We start from the raw sequence: 20,436 nt of genomic DNA, 5'->3' as shown, positions 1-20,436 counted from the left end.
GCCGTTTACCTTCCTGCCGGAGTGGTACCTATTTATCTACTTGCACTTTGACGTGCTTTCGAACTGCTAGGTTGGCAGGAGCAGGGACCAAGCAACGGGAGCTCACCCCGTTGTGGGGATTCGAACCGCCGACCTTCTGATCGGCAAGCCCTAGGTTCTGTGGTTTAACCCACAGTGCCACCCGCGTCCCCCGCGTTACACCTAGACGCTTGCAATTGGGGGGTATGGAGTATCCTGGAACAGGGCAAGGCTGGGTGCCTGGAATCCTGAGCAGAAGCACTGTAACATACTATTGCAAGTCTCACTTGTATACAACTGCATGTAAGAAGGGTGTCTACACACAACGGTGGAGTCAAGAGAGTCAGTGTGTGCATAAACTCTACGTAGATGTTAACCTGATCATCTTTTGCTTGAGGAGGGGGCCTGCCACTACAATGCCAATTCTCTTTCTTTCTGTTACATGTATATTTCATGCACATAGCTTGAACAGCTGCATAGGACTTAACACACAGTCTATCATTGCAACCTGTGGCACTTCTACATTTTAATACCTGCTGTGGATACCCTAAGCCAGGCATAGGCAGACCAGGCCCTCCAGATGTTTTGAGACTACAATTCCCATCATCCCTGACCACTGGTCCTGTTAGCTAGGGATGATGGGAGTTGTAATCCCAAAACATCTGGAGGGCTGAGTTTGCCTATGCCTGCCCTAGGCCTAGTATAATATACACCAGTATTTTTTACAAGTGTCACAAAACCACATACAATTCAGTATGTGTTCATTGCAGTGCAATTCTGTATTCCCGGAAGTGAGCATCATTGAGTTCAATGGGCTTTACTCTTTTTTTTTTCTTCAATGGGCTTTACTCTTGGGTCAATTTGTTTGGATTACATGCTTGGACATAGGGCACTAATCCTTTCCGGCTAGTCTCAGGGGAAAGAGAATATCCAATCTATTCCTGTTTGGGACAGATCTTTGGGAACAAAACACTTGTAAGCAACAACCCTTGGTTCTATGTTTCGTACTGTGTTGTTTTTGTAATAGAATTTGGAAACCAAAATAAGATTTAAAAGTTAGCGTGCACTTGATCTGGCTGTCAGCCTTTTCTTAGTACACAGTTCATGATTTTACTAAATCGTTTGGTTTGGTTTCTCTCATGTTCTGTCTTGCTAATAGTAGTTTTGGGACCTTTACGGGATAACAAAGTTGGGATCTGTACCTTGTTGGATAGCTACATTGGATAGCTACCTTGAAAGCAGCTAGGCAAAACTGCTAGGGTTAGAAGGTATCTGAAATTGTGGGGCTAACTGGATAAGGCTGATTTTATCTTGATGATTTGCCTTTCTACTTTGTCAATACATACAATCCCTTTCTGTTCTGTGGGTGAAGGAAGGGCCTCAGATGCTTAAAATCGAATCTTCAACAGCATTCTTGTTCACTTACATCAGCCCACCTCCTTGCTCCCAGCCTCATTTGGAGAAACAATAAACAAAGTGGGCCAGTGTTCGTTGCAAGATTGCCTCTCCTCCTCAACCAAATTCTTTTTTCTAGACGGTCTAGAAGACCGCAGGCTCCGGGGCTGGCAAGTTCCTTGACACCCAAAAGAACTTCAGATGCTTTTAGCATGAAATGGCTGTTTTCATGCAGTTTCAGGGCAATAAAAGTAACAAATTCCTCATATGCTGGATAAAATCAAATTGGTTTTACGATTTCCACCTCTGTGTGTAATTGTCAGGCTCAGTCCAACGCTATATAGACAATTTAAACAGCTGGGGGAGGGCAGAACAGAACTGTGTCAAGGCTTCAAGGCTAATCCATAAATGACTCAGAGAGGATTCCCCCCCACCTGACCTAGAGACAACAGGGTGTGTGTGTGTGTACACATTCAAGGTTTCCCAAAGTAACCAACACATCAGCTTCTATGTATGTATGCATGTGTCTGTCTGTCTGTCTGTCTGTCTGTCTGTCTGTCTGTCTGTCTGTCTACAGTATTGCAATTACAAAAAGAAAACAATACAGAACAGTTAGAGTTGCCCTTGGTAATTGCAATATTATTGTTCTTGCCTGAAAGTGATACCAGTTGACACAAAATAGAGCAGTGGTAATAAAAACAAGCTGTGTTTCCTTAGCTGATCAATGGGATACATTGCTATATCTTAATAGAGAAGTACAGAGAGGAATTTAGTGGCAGTTTCTCTTCTTTTCTTTTTTAAAGGTGCTTTTCATGAAGGGCTTATCCACATGTAGTTTTTGCCCCACTCTTTCCAGGCACAGGTCTGGAATGCTTCAAAAGCTGTGTCTGAGCACTCTTCTTTATTTTTTGGTCCTGGAGCTTTCCCTGCGAAAACCAGCACTCTTTACAGCTGAAGGGCAACAGACGACAAGCCCTAAGTCCATATGTGTCAGTAAAGGAATTCCATTTCTCTAGACAATCAGGAGTTTCACATCACCTGAGATCTTTGCACAAAGCTCTGCTCCACATTTTGCCATTTTCTGAGATTAGGCCGGTAGGATGTGGACAGAGCCTTCTTGGTGGTGGTGGAACTTATGCGTTGGAACTGCATTCCCTAAGAGGTGGGTTTAGTTATTTGTTAGATTTCTCACTAAAAAGTCCAGGGTGAGTTGCAAGAATATTAAAATAGATGGTGAAAACTAACCTCTCCTATCAGGCTTTCTATGAAGACAAAGCTACTGTTTTTATCCCTTGATTGCTGCTGCTTATTCATGTTTATAGTCATATCTTTGCCATTTTGATCACGTTGCTTGTGGGGACAGCTTCAGGGTTTGAGGTGGCCCCTGTGCAAAGTGCCCTCTGGTGGGAACCATCTATATCAGTGGCCCTTTTATAGCTTACTTTGTGGCAGTGCTGAATGACTGGGGCCAGGAGCTACTATTTTCATTTTCCACACTGCCCTCATGTAGGGTTGCCATACACCTGGAATTTTCCAGACATATATAGAATACTGCAGCCACCGCAAGCAGTGTCCAGCTGGAAATTGACAAAATGTCTGGGCAAATTTGGACATAGGCAGCCGATGTTGGGCAGTGTCGTTTTTGCCAATTTTCCTCAGAAATAGCTCAAAAACGTCAAAGTTCTTTGCGATTTTGCAACATCTTTGGATTTTCAATTTTTTGAAATATGGCAACCCTACCCTAATGTATGGCACTGTGGGTTAAAATACAGAACCTAGGAGTTGCCGATCAGAAGGTCGGCGGTTCGAGTCCCCGCCACGGGGTGAGCTCCTGTTGCTCAGTCCCTGCTCCTGCCAACCTAGCAGTTCGAAAGCATGTCAAAGTGCAAGTAGATAAATAGGTACCACTCCGGCGGGAAGGTAAACAGGGTTTATGTGTGCTGCTCTGGTTCACCAGTAGCAGCTTAGTCATGCTAACCATGTGACCCGGAAGCTGTACACTGGCTCCCTTGGCCAATAAAGCAAGATGAGCGCCGCAACCCCAGAGTCGGCCATGACTGGACCCTAACGACAACTACCCTAACGTAGTACCACTTCATGGCATTGCGAACCCAGAAACGTTTTCAAAGGGGGCCACAGGGGCCCTGGCAGTACCCAAGGAACCCAGGTGCTGTTGGCAGGATGGCTTGATTGTACTTCTGTTGCCTTTTTTTTATTTATTCTTTATACAACAACACCTTGGCAGCCAGGCATCCAAAAAGAAACATAAATGTTAACATAGCATCTTTAGTAGATACTTTTATGTGGGCCTTTATGTTAAAAAGCAAATACTTTGGTACTATTGGTGCAGTACTACGATTCACTATTTGATGATTGGTATACATGGCATTGTGATCGAATGAACTGCACCCAGGAGGTTAAAGATGAAGCAGAGGTTGTGTCTGTGCTGATTTTTTGATTTTTGTTTAAGATCACGGGTGCCAAAGCAGCCCAGCTTCCATGCCAGCAAAAGCAGTACCCTGCAATCTATATAAATTAAGCATGTTTGCATATTTTATCTTTATTTTTGCATCACTTGGCTTCTGCTAGTTATAACTGCCTCGGTCCCCTGCAAACCTTATGTAGCCAGCCCTCTGCTTTCTGAAATATCACTGTGCATAGCTTACATTTCTAAGCCTGTAGTTCCTGAAGCCATAAGAGCTAGAAATGGCATAACAGCCCCATAAAATAGGCCAATATTACTTCAGTATCACAGAAAGGAGAGAGAAAGAGAGAGGCTTCTTACCGAGAGGAGAAATTTGAACTCAAGACTGCCGAGTTCGTGGTTCAGTCTTTACGTTAGGTCTCTTGAGATGGCCAAAATTCCTTCATGGGGGTAAAGGTTTTGGGCTATTCAGCAAAGCATTTTCCACTGGACAGTATAAATAATGGGGACCACTTGGTAACAAACTTTGACCTCCCACTGGGGGGGAAATTACTGGAGTGGGTAGCTGTTCCTGAAGTCCTGCTATTTTTTTCACATTCAAGAATGAGAACCCTTGTTATTGTATTTGCTTTGGACTTATTCATTCTACCCAGAGGGTCTTTGGGCAAAGCAGCTGAGCATTCATTTATTGCCAAATTTCAGTTTGCCCCTCATTCCCCCCCCCCATTTCATTCATCTTCTCAGTGTGCTTTCCTTACATAAGAGGCCAGTCTGTTTTATTCACTGTTAGGCCCTTGTATATGCTTGGAAGAAGAGTTCCCGCATCCTTATAAAGGCCAATTTAGTAGCTAGGAGCTTGGCAAGAACTTTTTCTCTGATTAATTGTTCGCGAGAAGGGAGTTGAAATGAATTTAAAATAATAATCAATAATTTACTTATATCCTGCTGTCCTGATGCAAGGACTGAGAATGGCATACAGAACATAACCATAAAATCATACTATACAATCAATAAAAAATGCAAATAAAACAGTTTCTAAGAGCAATATCAAAATGCAGTCAGCTCTTAAAGCAAAGAAAAACACAAACATAGCAGCAGCAGCAAACTTAAAAGTTGTTATATAATAAATCTGCTACAAGTCCATCCACTGAAATAAAAGTGTATTCAGTTTCTGGTAAAAGACAGTGAGGGAGCCTGGTGAATATCATTTTGGAGGACAGTACAATGTCGTGATAGCATCACCAAGAACGCTCTGGTGGAACCTACACAAATTTCCCCAATTTTATTTGTATTGGTCATTGAAACTCTGGCCAATGTAATTAGAGAAGAGGGAAATAGAAAAGGAATAAGCAATAAATGAAAAGAGAAAATGAGCTTATTTGCTGATGACACCTTGCTGACAATTGAAAATCCATGGGAAAATATGCAGGTGTTAGAGGCACATTTGAAAAAAAAAATGAGAAATAACAGGGTTGCATATTAATTGGTCCAAATCAGAGATGATGATATTTAACTACGATGAAGATGAAAAACGATTTTTTTTCAAAGTAAATAAGAATAGACATAAAATTAAGAAATATAATAAAGTACTTGGGAATACCGTATTTTGTGCCCCATAAGACGCTCTGGCCCATAAGACGCACCTAGTTTTTTGTGGGGGAAATAAAGAAAAAAAAAATTATTTCCCCCCCCCCCAGGTGCGGGGCTGGAAGAACCAGGTCGGGGAAAAGTGGGAAGGCACGCTCTGCCTCCCCGCTGTCCCCCGAGCTTGTGGGGCTGGCGATGGGGAGAAGTGCACCAGTCCCGGGAGGGCAGGCAGCTCTGTGCCGCCATCCCGAGCGGGGCGGGACTTAGCGCCCCGCTCGGGATGGCGGCGTAGACCTGCCTGCAGTCCCGCGACGGCAGGCAGCTCTGTGCCTCCATCCCGAGCGGGACGGGACTTAGCGCCCCGCTCGGGATGGCGGCGCAGAGCTGCGCTGGTCCCAGGACCGCAGGCAGCTCTGCAGGGCCACCGGGAGCAGGGCGGAGCTTCTCCCCCGGCTCCCGGTGGCCGGGCAGAGCTGCGCTGGTCCCGGGATTGCAGGCAGCTCTGCGCAACCCTCGGAGCCAGTCTCCCGAGGGTTGCGCAGAGCTTCCTGAAGCCTGGAGAGCGAGAGGGGTCGGTACGCACCGACCCCCCTCGCTCTCCAGGCTTCAGCGAAAGCCTGCATTCGCCCCATAAGACGCAGGCACATTTCCCCTTCATTTTTGGAGGGGAAAAAGTGCGTCTTATGGGGCGAAAAATACGGTAAATATAACAAGAAATTTAGAACAACAGAATTTTAACAAATTAAAGAAGGAAATTAAGAAAAAGCTGGATGAATATAAGAAAAAAGCTCTCATGCTTTTTTTAAAAAGCGTTTTAAAAAATACATTGAATTTTCCATAAGGCTCAACATCGCCATCTAGTGTCACATTGTATATTGCATTTAAAACACACTGAAAACATTTTATTTGCAGTTGTAAACCTGAGTCCTCTGTTTCTTGTGCTCACAAGCAGGGGGTTGGGGGTTGGACTAGATGACCCATGAGTCCCTTCCAACTCTACAATTCTGTGCCAAAGCTCCTGAGATGTCACAAAGAGCAGGGCCTCTGACATTTATCCTAATTCCAGGACAAACCTATATGGGAACAAGTAGTCCTCTAAGTTACCTGTTTCTAGCTGCCGAGGGCTTTAAAGGCTAGAGCATGGGTAGGCAAACTAGGGGCTGGATCCGGCCCAGTCGCCTGCTAAATCCGACCCGTGGACGGTTCGGGAATCAGCGTGTTTTTACATGAGTAGAATGTGTCCTTTTGTTTAAAATGCATCTCTGGGTTATTTGTGGGGCATAGGAATTCGTTCATTCCCCCCCCCAAAAAAATATATAGTCCGGCCCCCCACATGGTCTGAGGGACAGTGGACTGGCCCCCTGCTGAAAACATTTGCTGACCCCTTAGCTAGAGTCAGCACTTTAAACAGCCCAGAAGCATACAGGAAGCTAAAGTAACTAATGAGCATAACATCGGAGTTATGCGCTAACCTGTGAGAGCTAGATAAAAGTCTTGCTGCTGTATTTGGATAAGTTGGCGCTTCTGGACTGTATTCAAAGGCAGGCCAGTCTAGGGGGCAGGGTGTCACAGAAGCATGGATGACAAACCACACCTGCCTTCTCCAGGTACTTCTTCAGCTAGCATGTCTACAGAAACTTATAAAAACGTCATCCTAGCAACTGCTGCAGGGACACGGGGGGCGCTGTGGATTAAACCACAGAGCCTAGGACTTGCTGATCAGAAGGTCAGCAGTTCGAATCCCCGCGACGGGGTGAGCTCCCGTTGCTCGGTCCCTGCTCCTGCCAACCTAGCAGTTCGAAAGCACGTCAAAGTGCAAGTAGATAAATAGGTACCGTTCCAGTGGGAAGGTAAAGGGCGTTTCCGTGAGCTGCTCTGGTTCGCCAGAAGCGGCTTAGTCATGCTGGCCACATGACCTGGAAGCTGTACACCGGCTCCCTCGGCCAGTAAAGCGAGATGAGTGCCGCAACCCCAGAGTCAGCCACGACTGGACCTAATGGTCAGGGTTCCCTTTACCTTTAGCAACTGCTGCCAGCTAAGTATCCAGGAAAAGTGATGGATCAAGGAGTACCACTATCTTGTTAACACTCACATGCCACCAGTTTATCACTTCCACTGCCTCGGAGCTGTGTGTCAATTTAGGAACGGACAAATCCATTGAAGTAGAGATAATCCACCAACAGGGCTCCTTGCTGCCTCATGCCTTTAATGAAAATAAGTCAAGTTCCGCTACCAACGACTTATTGACATTTCCTTGCTATCGAGGTGGGGATTGTGTATGGGTCGTATGTGTATGTGTGTCCCGCCGCCCCCCCCCCCCGCCAGCTACAATCCCTTGTAAGGGAAATGGAAAGCCATCAAGTCCCATTGTTCCCAGGGGGACTTGCTGTATTTGCATCCCAGGTGTGCAGTGTCAAGGAGTCCCATGTGCTAGCTACTACAGGTGGCCGAATAACCTATTTTTAAAACATTTAAACATAATATTTTAGATTAACAGAGGGAGGGCTGTCTCATAAAGAAATCCACACAACTGGATTACAAAGTGGATCCATAATCTGATCTGAGTCATGATCACGCCTGGATTAAATCAGGTGCATGTCCACTTCTGACTCTGAGTTTGGCAGATTCCTCCTACAGGTTGCATATTGGTAGCTGCTCAGCCAGCCCAGGATAAAAAAACCCCCAAAACATTCCTGGTCGCTAAATGTGTCTTTGTTTTAGCAGTCTCATTTAGGGTAGCAGTGGGGAAGTCTTTCAGTTGTTAGGCAAAAACACTTTTTGATCTACTACAGACATGTCCAAAGTCCACTTCGGGGGCCTAATTCGGCCCTCTGGTAGGTTTAATCTGGCCCCTGTGGCAGTTTATTTCCTGTGGCAAAATCCCCCCAAAAAGCTTTGTAACTTCAATCCTTAAAAAAGCTCAACAATTTTGGAATAATCCCCCCCAAAAGCCAAAAAAGCTCCAATCCAAACTCAACATCTCCAGTCCTAAAAAAAGGTCAACACTCATGTTCACTTCATCAAATCCAGCCCTCTTTGAAATAGTTTGGGCACCCCTGATCTACTCAGAGATCTACAAAGATATCCCAAGCTGGATTGCAAGAAAAGCTATTCCACTCAAACACTCACCCTTTGGATTCATGGAATCAGTGGCCTTTGGCAAGGCTAACTCCTTTTCTCCTTGCGTAACTGTAATGAGGATAATTAAATGGTACATTGCATGCCAAAACAGAGATTCTGACTGATCTTATATCAGTGGTTTCGTTGTTGAACCATGGCGATCTGGAAGGGGAATGCAGCTTGTCATTTGACTATATGGTGTGTAATTTGTCTGTCTTTGATGTAGGTCATTAAGCGTGCAAGTGCTTTATTAGCCATCTGCTTCCCTCCCTTCCCCCATCTGGACACAGAATCTTTAAAAGAGACATTCACTTAAATTGGGTTGGAAAGGAAATCTTATTAGAAGTTTTGGGTGTCCCCCTCTCCCATTTCTACCCTTCCTTGCCAACAAATGTTTAAGGCAGCTTGAAATCAATCACCCTTTCAAAATCTTCACCGCAACCCTGCAAGGTTGGTTATTCAGATAGATTGTGGTTTGTTCTCTAGGCTATCTATCGAGCTGCTTGATTAAACAAAGATTTGAGGCTGGAGATCCTGCATCCAGTTCTGCCATGCTTGCTACTAAACAACCATGGCTTTGTAAAAAGTAATATATGGTGAAATCCACCCCAAACTGGAAGTATTTTCATAGAATCATAGAATTGTAGAGTCGGAAGGGTCTCAACCCCCTGCAATGAAGGAATCTCAACGAGATCAAACATGACAGGTGGCCATCCAGCCTCTGCTTAAAAACACCCCAGGATAGAAAGTTCAACACCTCCTGTGGGAGTCTGTTCCAGTGTCAAACAGCTCTTATGGTCAGAAAGTTATTCCTGATGTTTAGTTGAATTCTCCTTTCTTGTAACTTGAATCCATTTGTTTGGGTCCCAGCCTCCAGAGCAGGAGAAAACAAGCCTATTCCATCCTCCATATGACAGCCCTTAAGATATTTGAAGATGGCTATTATATCTCCTCTCAGTCTCCTCTTTACCAGGCTAAACTTACCCAGGTCCTTCAACCATTCCTCATAAGGCTTGGTCTCCTAACCCTTGGTTATCTTGGTCACCCTCCTGTGCATACATTCCAGCTTGTCAATATCCTTCTTAAATTATGGTGCCCAGAACTGGACAAAATATTCCAGGAGTAAGGAAATGGATGCTTACCCCTTTCTTCAGGTGGGTGGCTGTTGCTACAAATGATACATCTATGTATTTATATTTTCATAAACTGTATATGCTGCAGGAAAAAACCTCAGAGACGTTTCTAACAAGGAGTGAAATCCCCAGAATTACTCCAAAGGTAGAGCTATGTTCGGTAGCTTTGATTTTTATATGATAAGTAGAGACAGAGTACAAAGTAAACACACAATTGCTTTAACACCACACTGCATCACTACAACCAGTTTGGGAGAGGATAAAGTTTGCACAGTGGAGTGGAGAAATTTGTTTTAACGTTTCTTCGCATGTCTTGGACCAGCTGTCTTCCTTGTTTCCTTACCCCCTACCAAAGCTCCTGGTTGCTTGCAAGAGGCAGGGGGCAAGCTCAGTGGCTGCAGCGACTAGTTTCTTTAGCACTGGCACTTGGGACAAATGTCCCACTCGCCTGAAGGCCGGCCGGCCATACCCTTGTAAGTTACTAACAATTATTTTCTGGAAGGTGGTTGTGCTGAAGCCAAAAAAAGGGGGACTTAAATATTGAAAATAAGTATTCACTGTCTGAATCTGAAGCTAAGGCCGCATAAATAAACCACATTGCTCCATCATCAACTGTCTGTGCTATTTGTTCTTTCTCAAAGGGAAGCAATAAGTCGGCTGTGTGAGGCTGTACCAGGAACGCAAGGAGGCATAAAAAAGAGGAAGGTAAATATGAAACTCTTGGAAATTTACCATTTACTAGTATTTGCTTGTTTTAATATACAGTATTTAAGTTGAGCAGGCATCGAGCAATCAGACACAGGCTAATCCCAAAGCAGCAGCATTTCTAAAGCAACAGCAATACACCCAAAGGTGTAAGACTCCTCCTACTTGCTGCTTTCAGAAACTTGTTGTTGTTTAGTCGTGTCCGACTCTTTGTGACCCCATGGACCAGAGCACGCCAGGCACTCCTGTCTTCCACTGCCTCCCGCAGTTTGGGCAAACTCATGCTGGTAGCTTTGAGAACACTGTCCAACCATCTCGTCCTCTGTCGTCCCCTTCTCCTTGTGCCCCTAATCTTTCCCAACATCAGGGCCTTTTCCAGGGAGTCTTCTCTTCTCATGAAGTGGCCAAAGTATTGGAGCCTCAGCTTCAGGATCTGTCCTTCCAGTGAGCACTCAGGGCTGATTTCCTTAAGAATGGAGAGGTTTGATCTTCTTGCAGTCCATGGGACTCTCAAGAGTCTCCTCCAAGCACCATAATTCAAAAGCATCAATTCTTCGGTGATCAGCCTTCTTTATGGTCCAGCTCTCATTTCCATACATCACTACTGGGAAAACCATAGCTTTAACTATACGGACCCTTGTTGGCAAGGTGATGTCTCTGCATTTTAAGATGCTATTTAGGTTTGTAATTGCTTTTCTCCCAAGAAGCAGGCGTCTTTTAATTTCATGACTGCTGTCACCATCTGCAGTGATCATGGAACCCAAGAAAGTAAAATGTCAGGGAACTGCCATCGGAGGGACAGGTGGTGGAAGGGCTCACAGAGGTTGGGAGGGAGTCAGCAGCGAAAGCAGGGACCAGCAGGGGGAGAGATGGGTCTCTGGAGGAAGGTCTCATGAATGCGGAGAGAGACGCAGCAGCTAAAGCAGGAACTAGCAGGGAAGAGGGAGGGATCAGGGACACGTCCAGCGAGAACAGCGGGGAGGTGTCAGAAGCTCCCATAGGGAGACCCATTCTTCGCCGGAAGCTGCCACGTCGTGAGTCCAGAAGACGCGTTTCCGTCAAGGAGCTTCTTTGCTGGAAGCGCTTCCGCAAACAACCACTGTCGGAATCTACGAGTGACTAGGGCAGACATGTTTGAGGAGCTCTGTCACACACAGAGGTTTGTGGAGTGGCACAAACTCTGAGGGAGCACGATTTTACGCACAAACAGCTAATCATCCCATCACAGCATTCCGACAGTCTCTGTACGCTGCCTGTGCAGGAGAAGGCATCATGAGCGACCCAGCCGGAACCGAAGGAGCAGGGGTTGGAGCTGGTCCAAGCTTGGAAGAAAGATACCGAGCGTTGGAAATCCAACTTGCGTTGCAGACGGCGAGGCTTGAGGAGAGAAGGGCTCAGGATGCAGACAAGAAGGGGAGAGCCACCCAGTTCCCCAGAAAGGTACCAGGATTGGTGCAGAAGTTTGGGGGGGACCCCAAGGACTACCATGCCTTTAGGACAGAGATGCAATATGCCCTTAATGTGCAGTTTGATGAGTTCCCTGATGAGGAATCGCGAGTTGCTTTCGTGATTGGGCATCTTGAGAGGGGGGCGCGAGACTGGGTTCGACCCCTGATGGCAACGCACAATGACATCCTAAAGGACACTATGAAGTTCTTTCGTGCAATGGATATCATGTTTTCCAGCGATATTGAGGAGGGAGTGGTGCGCAGACAGCTAATGGCTTGCAAGCAGGGAAGCCGATCTGTCCGTGAGTACTGGACTGAGTTTACCATGCTGGTTCACAGATTGGGGTGGGACTTATCGGCGGCACCCATTCAGATGCTATTTGAAGAAGGTCTTTCTTCGGCTGTGAAAGACGAACTGTCCCGGAGCCCCAGGGCAGTGTCTATGGATCAGCTGACCAAATCTGCGCTGACCATAGGAGCGTGCCAGGAGGCAAGAGCTTTGGAGAGGCGGGAAGGTAAAGGGGAACGTTGGAAGGAGTTCCGCATTCCAGACATTCCTGAGCCAGCTTTCCCGCCGGCAGAGCCGATGGAAATCGGAACAGCGCGCGCGCGCGCAGTTTCAAAGCCCAGCGAAGGGGGTAGGAAGGAGGGAAAAGGCGCCCGGAAATGCTATCTCTGCCAACAGCCAGGTCACTTTGCCAGAGTCTGCCCCCAGAGGAAGGAATGGCAAGGAATGGTGGGAGCTGTTGAGGGAGGAGTGGAAGAGATATCGGAGCAAGTAAAAGCCAACGCCTGGCTGCCACCGTCAGGGCACAGCAGCCAGGCCAAAGAGCAGTGAAAGTGCCCACGCCAGAACCTCCCAAACCTGCCCTAGTGATAGAGGTGTCACTAGAGTTGCAAAACGGATACCCTCTGAAGATTAAGTCGCTGTTGGACTCAGGCAGCTCCTGCAATTTCATGAGCAAGGAGTTTGCAGCTGAACACCAGATACAGACGATCCCTTTAAGCAACCCCCTACAGGTGACCACGATCGATGGCAGGGAGCTGTTGGGAGGGGAAGTCAGCTTGCAGACCGTCCCAATGACAATGAGGGTGGCAAGGCACACGGAACTGAGAGCGTTTAATGTGGCCACCTTGGGAGGGGCTCCCATTATTTTGGGGATGAGCTGGCTGGCGTTACATGATCCACTGGTGGGCTGGCATCAGAGAGTGGTTTCCTTTGGTTCTGCACATTGCTTAGAACACTGCAGGGAGGGAAAGGGTTCAGCAGGAGCCCAAGCTACCCTAGCAGGGACGGAAGTAACGGAGAAGGTGAAGGTACCACGACAATACGCAGATCTCAGCAATGTGTTCAGCGAAAGGGAAGCTGACCAACTACCCCCGCATAGACCCTTTGATTGTCAAATCAATTTACTGCCTGGGGCGCAGCTCCCCGCAGGCAAGTTGTATGCCATGTCAGACAGAGAAATGCAGGAGTTACGAGAATTCATTGACAAGAACCTGAAGTGGGGTTTCATCAGAGAGTCAAGGGCAGTGGGAGGTAGTCCCGTGTTTTTTGTGGATAAAAAAAACACGGACAAGCCGAGACTTGTGTGTGATTTCAGGGCCTTAAACGCAGTGTCAGAACCATTGGCATTTCCCATGCCTAGAATAGATGACATTTTGAACAGGGTGCGGAAGGGAAAGATTTTTACCAAGCTGGACCTAAGGGGGGCGTACAATCTGATACGTATAAGGAAAGGGGATGAATGGAAAACCACCATGTTCACCCCTTTGGGGGCATTTGAATATCTCGTCATGCCATTTGGATTACAAGCAGGCTCAGCGTGCTTTCAATCGCTGATGAACCACGTACTAGGGCCTTTGCTTTACAAGAATTGTGTGGCCTTCCTGGATGACGTGTTGGTGTATTCTGAGAATGAGGAGCAGCATGTGAGAGACGTCAGGGAAGTGTTGCGCAGGCTGCTAGACAACCGGCTGTGGGTGAAACTGAAGAAGTGTCAGTTTCATACCAAGGAGGTGGAGTTCCTGGGGTACCGCCTGTCAGACAAGGGATTAGCTATGGATCCCGGCAAGCTCCAGGCAGTGCTGGAATGGAAAACTCCCAAAACAAAGAAGGATGTGCAGAGGTTCCTAGGGTTTGGGAACTTTTACCGTAAGTTCATCCGAAACTTTGCCCACCTGACGGCGCCCATAACGGACTGTCTCAGCAGTAAGAAGAAATTTGTTTGGACTGAGGAGGCGGAGCGGGCTTTTGAGGAGCTAAAAGAGGCCTTCGCCTCTGAAGAACAACTTCTGCATGTGGATTTACAAAAAAAGATGAGAGTCGAAACAGACGCATCAGACAGAGCCATTGGGGCGGTGCTTCTCCTGCAGCCAGGGGGGGAGGAGTCAGAGTGGAGACCGTGTGCGTTTTTTTCGCGAAAACTGAACAAATCCGAGAGGAACTACACGGTGTACGATCGAGAACTTCTTGCTATCCATGAGGCTTTTCGGAGATGGAGGCACCTGCTAATTGGCGCACAACATAAGGTGCAAGTGTGCACTGACCACAAGAACCTAGAGTATTGGAGAACGGCACGAGTGCTCAACCAACGGCAGTTGAGATGGGCCCAGGAGTTCTCCAGATTTAACTTTGAGGTTTGTTATGTGCCAGGCCCAGAGAACGTTAGGGCGGACGCTCTCTCACGTAAACCTGAATATTTGGAGGGGGAGGGAGCACCCGAAGAGAGACATGTCATTCCAGAGGACCGCTGGGTGTGTGGGGCAGCATTGGTGGGGCAAAGAGAACTGGTAGAGGGAACGGAGAACGATGAATACGCACAGGACAAACTCAGGGGACTCAGGAGGGAGGGAGATAAACACGGAGGTTTTGAGGAGAGAAACGGGGCGTTGTACTACAAGGGAGCGTTATATATACCGGAAGGAGAGTTGAGGGGGAAGGTACTCAAGCAGCTGCACGATAGCCCCACCGCAGGGCATTTTGGACAACACAAAACCATGTGGCTGGTTACCAGGGAATTTTGGTGGCCCAAGGTCAGGGAAGATGTGCGGGAGTATGTGAGAGGGTGTAACCAATGCCAGCGAGCCAAGGGGGAGAGGCGGGCACCGGCAGGGTTATTAGAACCACTACCCACACCTGAAAGACCATGGGAAACAGTGGCCATAGATTTTATCACTGATCTGCCAAGGTCCAGAGGGAAAACAGCCATCATGGTTGTGGTAGACCTGTTAACCAAAATGGCCCACTTTATAGCCTGCTCACATGCGGTCACGGCAGAAGAAACCGCTAAATTGTTTGTAGAAAATGTGTTTAGGTTGCAATGCGCCCCCTTGAGGGTGGTTTCAGACCGAGGGAAACAATTTACTTCCAGGTTCTGGAGGAAGCTCATGAGCTTATTGCATGTAGAGGTTAATTTCTCAACTGCCCGGCATCCTGAAACCAACGGGCAGGCGGAAAGAGCCAATGGCGTCCTCCAGCAATATTTGAGGTGTTATGTGAATGATAGAGAGAATGATTGGGTGGAGAAGCTGGCGTTGGCAGAATTTGCCTACAACAATGCAGAGAACGTGTCCACGGGGATGAGACCCTTTTTGGCTAATTACGGGTGCCATCCCCGAGCCTTCCCAGGGGGGGAAGGGGAGAGCTGGAGCGTTCCAGCTGCAGAACAGTTCGTAGAAGAAATGGAAGCGATCCATCGCCAGCTCCAACTTAACTTAAACAGGGCCAAGGAGGAATATAAGAGGCAGGCAGACAAAAACAGAAGAGAAGGTGAAACCATTAGGGTGGGGGACCAGGTGTGGCTGTCAACCCAAGGGTTACCATTCAAAGGGGGTTGTAAGAAGTTAAGACCCAAAAGACTGGGCCCATTTGAAGTCACGCAGCAAGTCAACCCAGTGGCTTTCAGACTCCGGTTACCGAACCACATGAAGCTGCACCCAGTTTTCCACAGGTCGTTGCTGTCACCGTATAAAGGGGACAGAGAAGGGAGGGTCACTAGGGGACCAGCTATGGAGGAGAGGGAACACAGCTACCATGTAGCGGAGATTCTCGATTCCAGGTGGAAGGGAGATCAAGTAGAGTATTTGGTAATGTGGGAAGGGGAACCGGAGTCGGAAAACACCTGGGTCATGGCAGAGGATGTCGACGACGAGGTTTTAATAGAAACTTTTCATCAGAGGTTCCCACGTAAACCTCAGCCAGTGGCGAGGTTCCGGAGGGAATACTTTGCCACCACCGACGAAGAAGAAGAGTTGGAGGGGTTCCCTGATTCCGAGGAGGAGGAGGATTCAGCGAGTCGGAACGAGGACCGATGGAGGGAAATGTTCGAGACGTCTGAAGATGAAGAGGATTCTTTTCGGGGTTTTACCTCCTCACCGCCCAGAGGAGAGGGAATAGGCGGGGGTGAAGGGGGCCCTGGAGGGGAGGTGGATGTCAGGGAACTGCCATCGGAGGGACAGGTGGTGGAAGGGCTCACAGAGGTTGGGAGGGAGTCAGCAGCGAAAGCAGGGACCAGCAGGGGGAGAGATGGGTCTCTGGAGGAAGGTCTCATGAATGCGGAGAGAGACGCAGCAGCTAAAGCAGGAACTAGCAGGGAAGAGGGAGGGATCAGGGACACGTCCAGCGAGAACAGCGGGGAGGTGTCAGAAGCTCCCATAGGGAGACCCATTCTTCGCCGGAAGCTGCCACGTCGTGAGTCCAGAAGACGCGTTTCCGTCAAGGAGCTTCTTTGCTGGAAGCGCTTCCGCAAACAACCACTGTCGGAATCTACGAGTGACTAGGGCAGACATGTTTGAGGAGCTCTGTCACACACAGAGGTTTGTGGAGTGGCACAAACTCTGAGGGAGCACGATTTTACGCACAAGCAGCTAATCATCCCATCACATAAAATCTCTCACTGCCTCCGTGGCTTATTCTTTTCCTAGCCAATTCAGCTCCCTCTTGGGCAAGTGAATGTGTACATTCCATCAAATAGGAATAGTTGCTATCAGTGAAAGACGTATTGTTTTATATGCCATGCTGCATGCAAACCTAGAGAGAAAGGGCCATTTTCTTTATATTTGTTTATTTATTTTACAAGTGATTAAACACTAAAATATTGTGTAACAATGGCTGTAACTATACAAACATATCTGTGCTTCTAATGAGATAGGTAATTAATCAAGGAACACCCACAATGAAGGTAAACTGTCTTGAACAACAGCGTTTGCATTTACTTTAAAGTGCTTGTTATTTGATTAGCAGCCACTAGCAAGGCTGAAATATTTCACCAGCATTTTATGCCAGGTGTCCCTGTAGAGGGAAGAAAAAAAGGAGAGTAGCACACAGCCTGAGTTCTGGTACTAAATTGAAAGCTGACATTGAACATGATGCTTTGGGGGGGGGGGAGAAGGTATCTTCATCGCCTTCCCCTACATGCCACTGGCAACTAAATTCAATGTTAATACAGTGGTACCTGGGGTTACATACGGGTCAGGTTACATACGCTTCAGGTTACGGATTCTGCTGACCCAGAAATAGTACCTCGGGTTAAGAACTTTGTTTCAGGATGAGAACAGAAATTGTGCTCCGGCGGCGCAGCGGCAGCAGGAGGCCCCATTAGCTAAAGTGGTGCTTCAGGTTAAGAACAGTTTCAGGTTAAGAATGGACCACCGGAACGAATTAAGTACTTAACCCGAGGTACCACTGTATTAGAAATATCAGTGATGCCTACATTGGGACTGGACCACTTTGGGTATTCCATGTGTCCTCACTGCAGATGGAAGAGGTTTGTTTGCTCAGCTATCCAGACCTCCCCAGGTAGCTTGGGCCCCAAAAAGAAGTCATCCTCAGCTCTCACCTCCAACACTATGGTAATCACCTCTTCCATCTTTCACAAACACCCCAGTAGTATTTGTAGCTCGGCTACTTCTAAAGTAAGTGTGGAGAATCTGTCGCCCTCCAGATATTGTAGGACTACAGCTCCCATCAGCCCCAGCCAGCATAGCCAATGGTCAGCAATGATGGAAGTTGTAGTCCAACAAAACATCTAGAGGTTTCCCCCCCTCTGTTGTCAAGGAAGGGCAGAACTCTAATTTGTTTCATCTTTATATTTGCATCTTGACCTTTCCTTCATCTGTTGAGCTGGCCTTGAGTTGAATATGCCAGCACTACACAGATTGCGTTTGGCTTTGTAGGGAGTGGGCCACAATACCTTCCATATTGTTGTGCCTTCCCAGTTTGTCCCTGGGTCCCACTGAGCCCCTACGTATGTTACACATGGCTAGAAATTCTATTTTTGCTACACTGGAATCGCAACGTTTTGAGTACCTAAAGTCCCCCTTTCCATGTACCATAAACAGCATAGTTGCTACTTGCCACCACCTTCATGGCTGCTTTCATGCTAGTTCAGATCCTTGTAAGTTCCCCCAGTTGTTCCTTTAATGCAGTGGTGGCCAAACTTGGCCCTCCAGCTGTTTTAGGACTACAACTCCCATCATCCCTAGCTAACAGGACCAGTGGTCAGGGATGATGGGAATTGTAGTCCCAAAACAGCTGGAGGTCCAAGTTTGGCCACCACTGCTTTAATGGTATGTCTTGCATCTCCCAAGGGTTCTGGTGTTATAATGAATACCTTGTAATAATTACGGTAATTCATTTCCTTTCTCCTTGGTTACGAGTGAAATGTGAAGACTAACGTATAGGCATTTTCTTTTCTTTTTAGCCTCCAGCTAAATTTTTATCTCCAGTGCTTGGTAAAAGTAACCTTCAGTTTTCTGGCATGAATACAAAACTGACCATCTCAACAACCAGCCTCACTCTACTGAACATTGAGACCCAGCAGGTAAGCTGGCACATTATTTTACATCACGGTGGGGAATTTCCAGGCCTCAATATATTTGTGGGCCACATCCCCTCTGCAAGCAGCCCTCCTTTTTCATGCCCTCCTTGAATGTTTTTGCCTGGCCAGAATTTGCCCTTGAGCTATAATCATGCCTCTGAATTAAGGTTGGAAGGCCGATGCTTTTGTGTGGTTGAAACTAGCCTACTGTTGCTTAGCCCCCAGTCGTGCTACAATTCCCAGCACCGATAACAAACCGCAGTTTCCAGGATTATACTGAGGGTGAGGCATGTGTTTAAATGTATGATGTGTATACAGCCAATGTAACTTAGCCTGTAACTAAGCCTAAATGTGTATTAACTAAAACGACTATAGACTGCTTCTTTGTTCTTTCTCTACAATGTAACTCACTGGTGATTTCTAGCTGCGTAGCAGCTTAGCATAGTTAATTGTTTTTAATTGCTCCTAATCCCTTCTTTGAATTGTTATACTTACTGTTGTTCATTTGAGATTGTGAGCCAGTTGGGACACCATTTTGTGGGAAAGTGGCATACCAATAAACAGATGACGACAATGATGTTGTTGTGTCCCCCCCCCCCCAGATTATTGCGAATCACCACATGCAGTCCATTTCATTTGCTTCTGGAGGTGATCCTGTAAGTACAAACTTCTGAACTTCAAGAACCTGTTATAACACACTGTCTGTCAGTTGTCTCATTTCATATGTGACCCGTTTCCAAGTTAAATTGCTCCCTGTCTTTCTGACTCTTCTGTGTTTCTGATTAGGAGAAAAGGCTCATTTTAAATGATAACTGAGGGATTTGTTTCATATGGAAAAGCTTGTAGTTTGCTTTTCCTTGACTATTTAAAACATAATACTTTGTTGTCACTCTGTTTTAGGCCATTTCCAGATGACTTGTTTATTCATTCATCCTGATTTGTTTGTGAGGAGATTAGACTATGTTGGCTATTTAATGAGCGTTTATTCTGATTATTTTTTTTGCTGGGAGGTTAGATGATGTTGCATCAAAGCAAATGTTATCCTCCACTTGCCAGTTCATTTCCCCTTCACCTTTGTTATTGCAAAAAGCCTAATTTCTTGAAGAAATAGGTTTGTTGAGCAACTGACCAACTATAATTGTGCAACCTGATTTTTGTTTCTATTGAATCCTGCCCGAAAACATCAACAGTCTGGAAGTATCCTTAAATATCCCTGCTTGCTTTCTTGTAAAGTGGGGTGGGGGGTAGGAGTCTGCTGTAAAATAGAATGACCACATTGTAGTGGCTTAAGCTCATTGAATAAAATTTCTTTCCTCTTTGGCTTCGTGTGTTTTAGGATACAACAGACTATGTCGCCTATGTTGCTAAAGACCCCGTTAATCAAAGAGGTAGGCGCAATCATTTCCAGTAATGCTGCACATATAAAAAATAATAATTTCCACTCACTTTCCATGTACTTCAAAATGCTGCCATGAGACGACCATACTTTGGAGGGAGACCCAGGTACAAATGCTAGAATTGAAATGATATATAATAAAAAGTTAAAGGACCTCTGGACGGTTAAGTCAAGTCAAAGGCGACTATGGGGTGCGGCACTCATCTCACTTTCAGGCCAAGGGAGCTAGCATTTGTCCACAGACAGCTTTCCGGGTCATGTGGCCAGCATGACTAAACCACTTCGGGCGCAACGGGACACCATGACGGAAACCAGAGCGCACGGAAACGCCATTTACCTTCCCACCACAGCTGCACCTCTTTATCTACTTGCACTGGCGTGCTTTCAA

General features: G+C 46.7%; 1 protein-coding gene and 1 long non-coding RNA gene across 3 annotated transcripts in view; one reads left to right on the top strand and one right to left on the bottom strand.

Moving 5' to 3' along the window:
- The window catches only part of SHC4 (SHC adaptor protein 4), a 61,050-nt gene that overhangs the window by 25,871 nt on the left and 14,743 nt on the right, over positions 1-20,436 (top strand). For both annotated transcript variants that reach the window (XM_082198506.1, XM_082198505.1), the window contains 4 exons: positions 10,320-10,383; positions 18,536-18,655; positions 19,255-19,308; positions 19,989-20,040. In XM_082198506.1, the coding sequence (XP_082054632.1) occupies positions 10,320-10,383; positions 18,536-18,655; positions 19,255-19,308; positions 19,989-20,040 (290 nt within the window). The remainder of the gene's footprint in view (positions 1-10,319; positions 10,384-18,535; positions 18,656-19,254; positions 19,309-19,988; positions 20,041-20,436) is intronic.
- LOC309518589 lies at positions 16,737-20,399 on the bottom strand. The gene is made up of 3 exons (XR_014213530.1): positions 20,099-20,399; positions 19,148-19,337; positions 16,737-17,124 (listed from the first exon to the last, which is right to left on the bottom strand). It is a non-coding gene; the product is annotated as an uncharacterized lncRNA (long non-coding RNA).

The sequence above is a fragment of the Podarcis vaucheri genome (genome assembly GCF_965113315.1).
Source record: "Podarcis vaucheri genome assembly, chromosome: 14".
Lineage (NCBI taxonomy): Eukaryota > Metazoa > Chordata > Lepidosauria > Squamata > Lacertidae > Podarcis > Podarcis vaucheri.
Note: the sequence above shows the minus strand (reverse complement) of the source record. Positions and strands in the feature narration are given on the sequence as shown.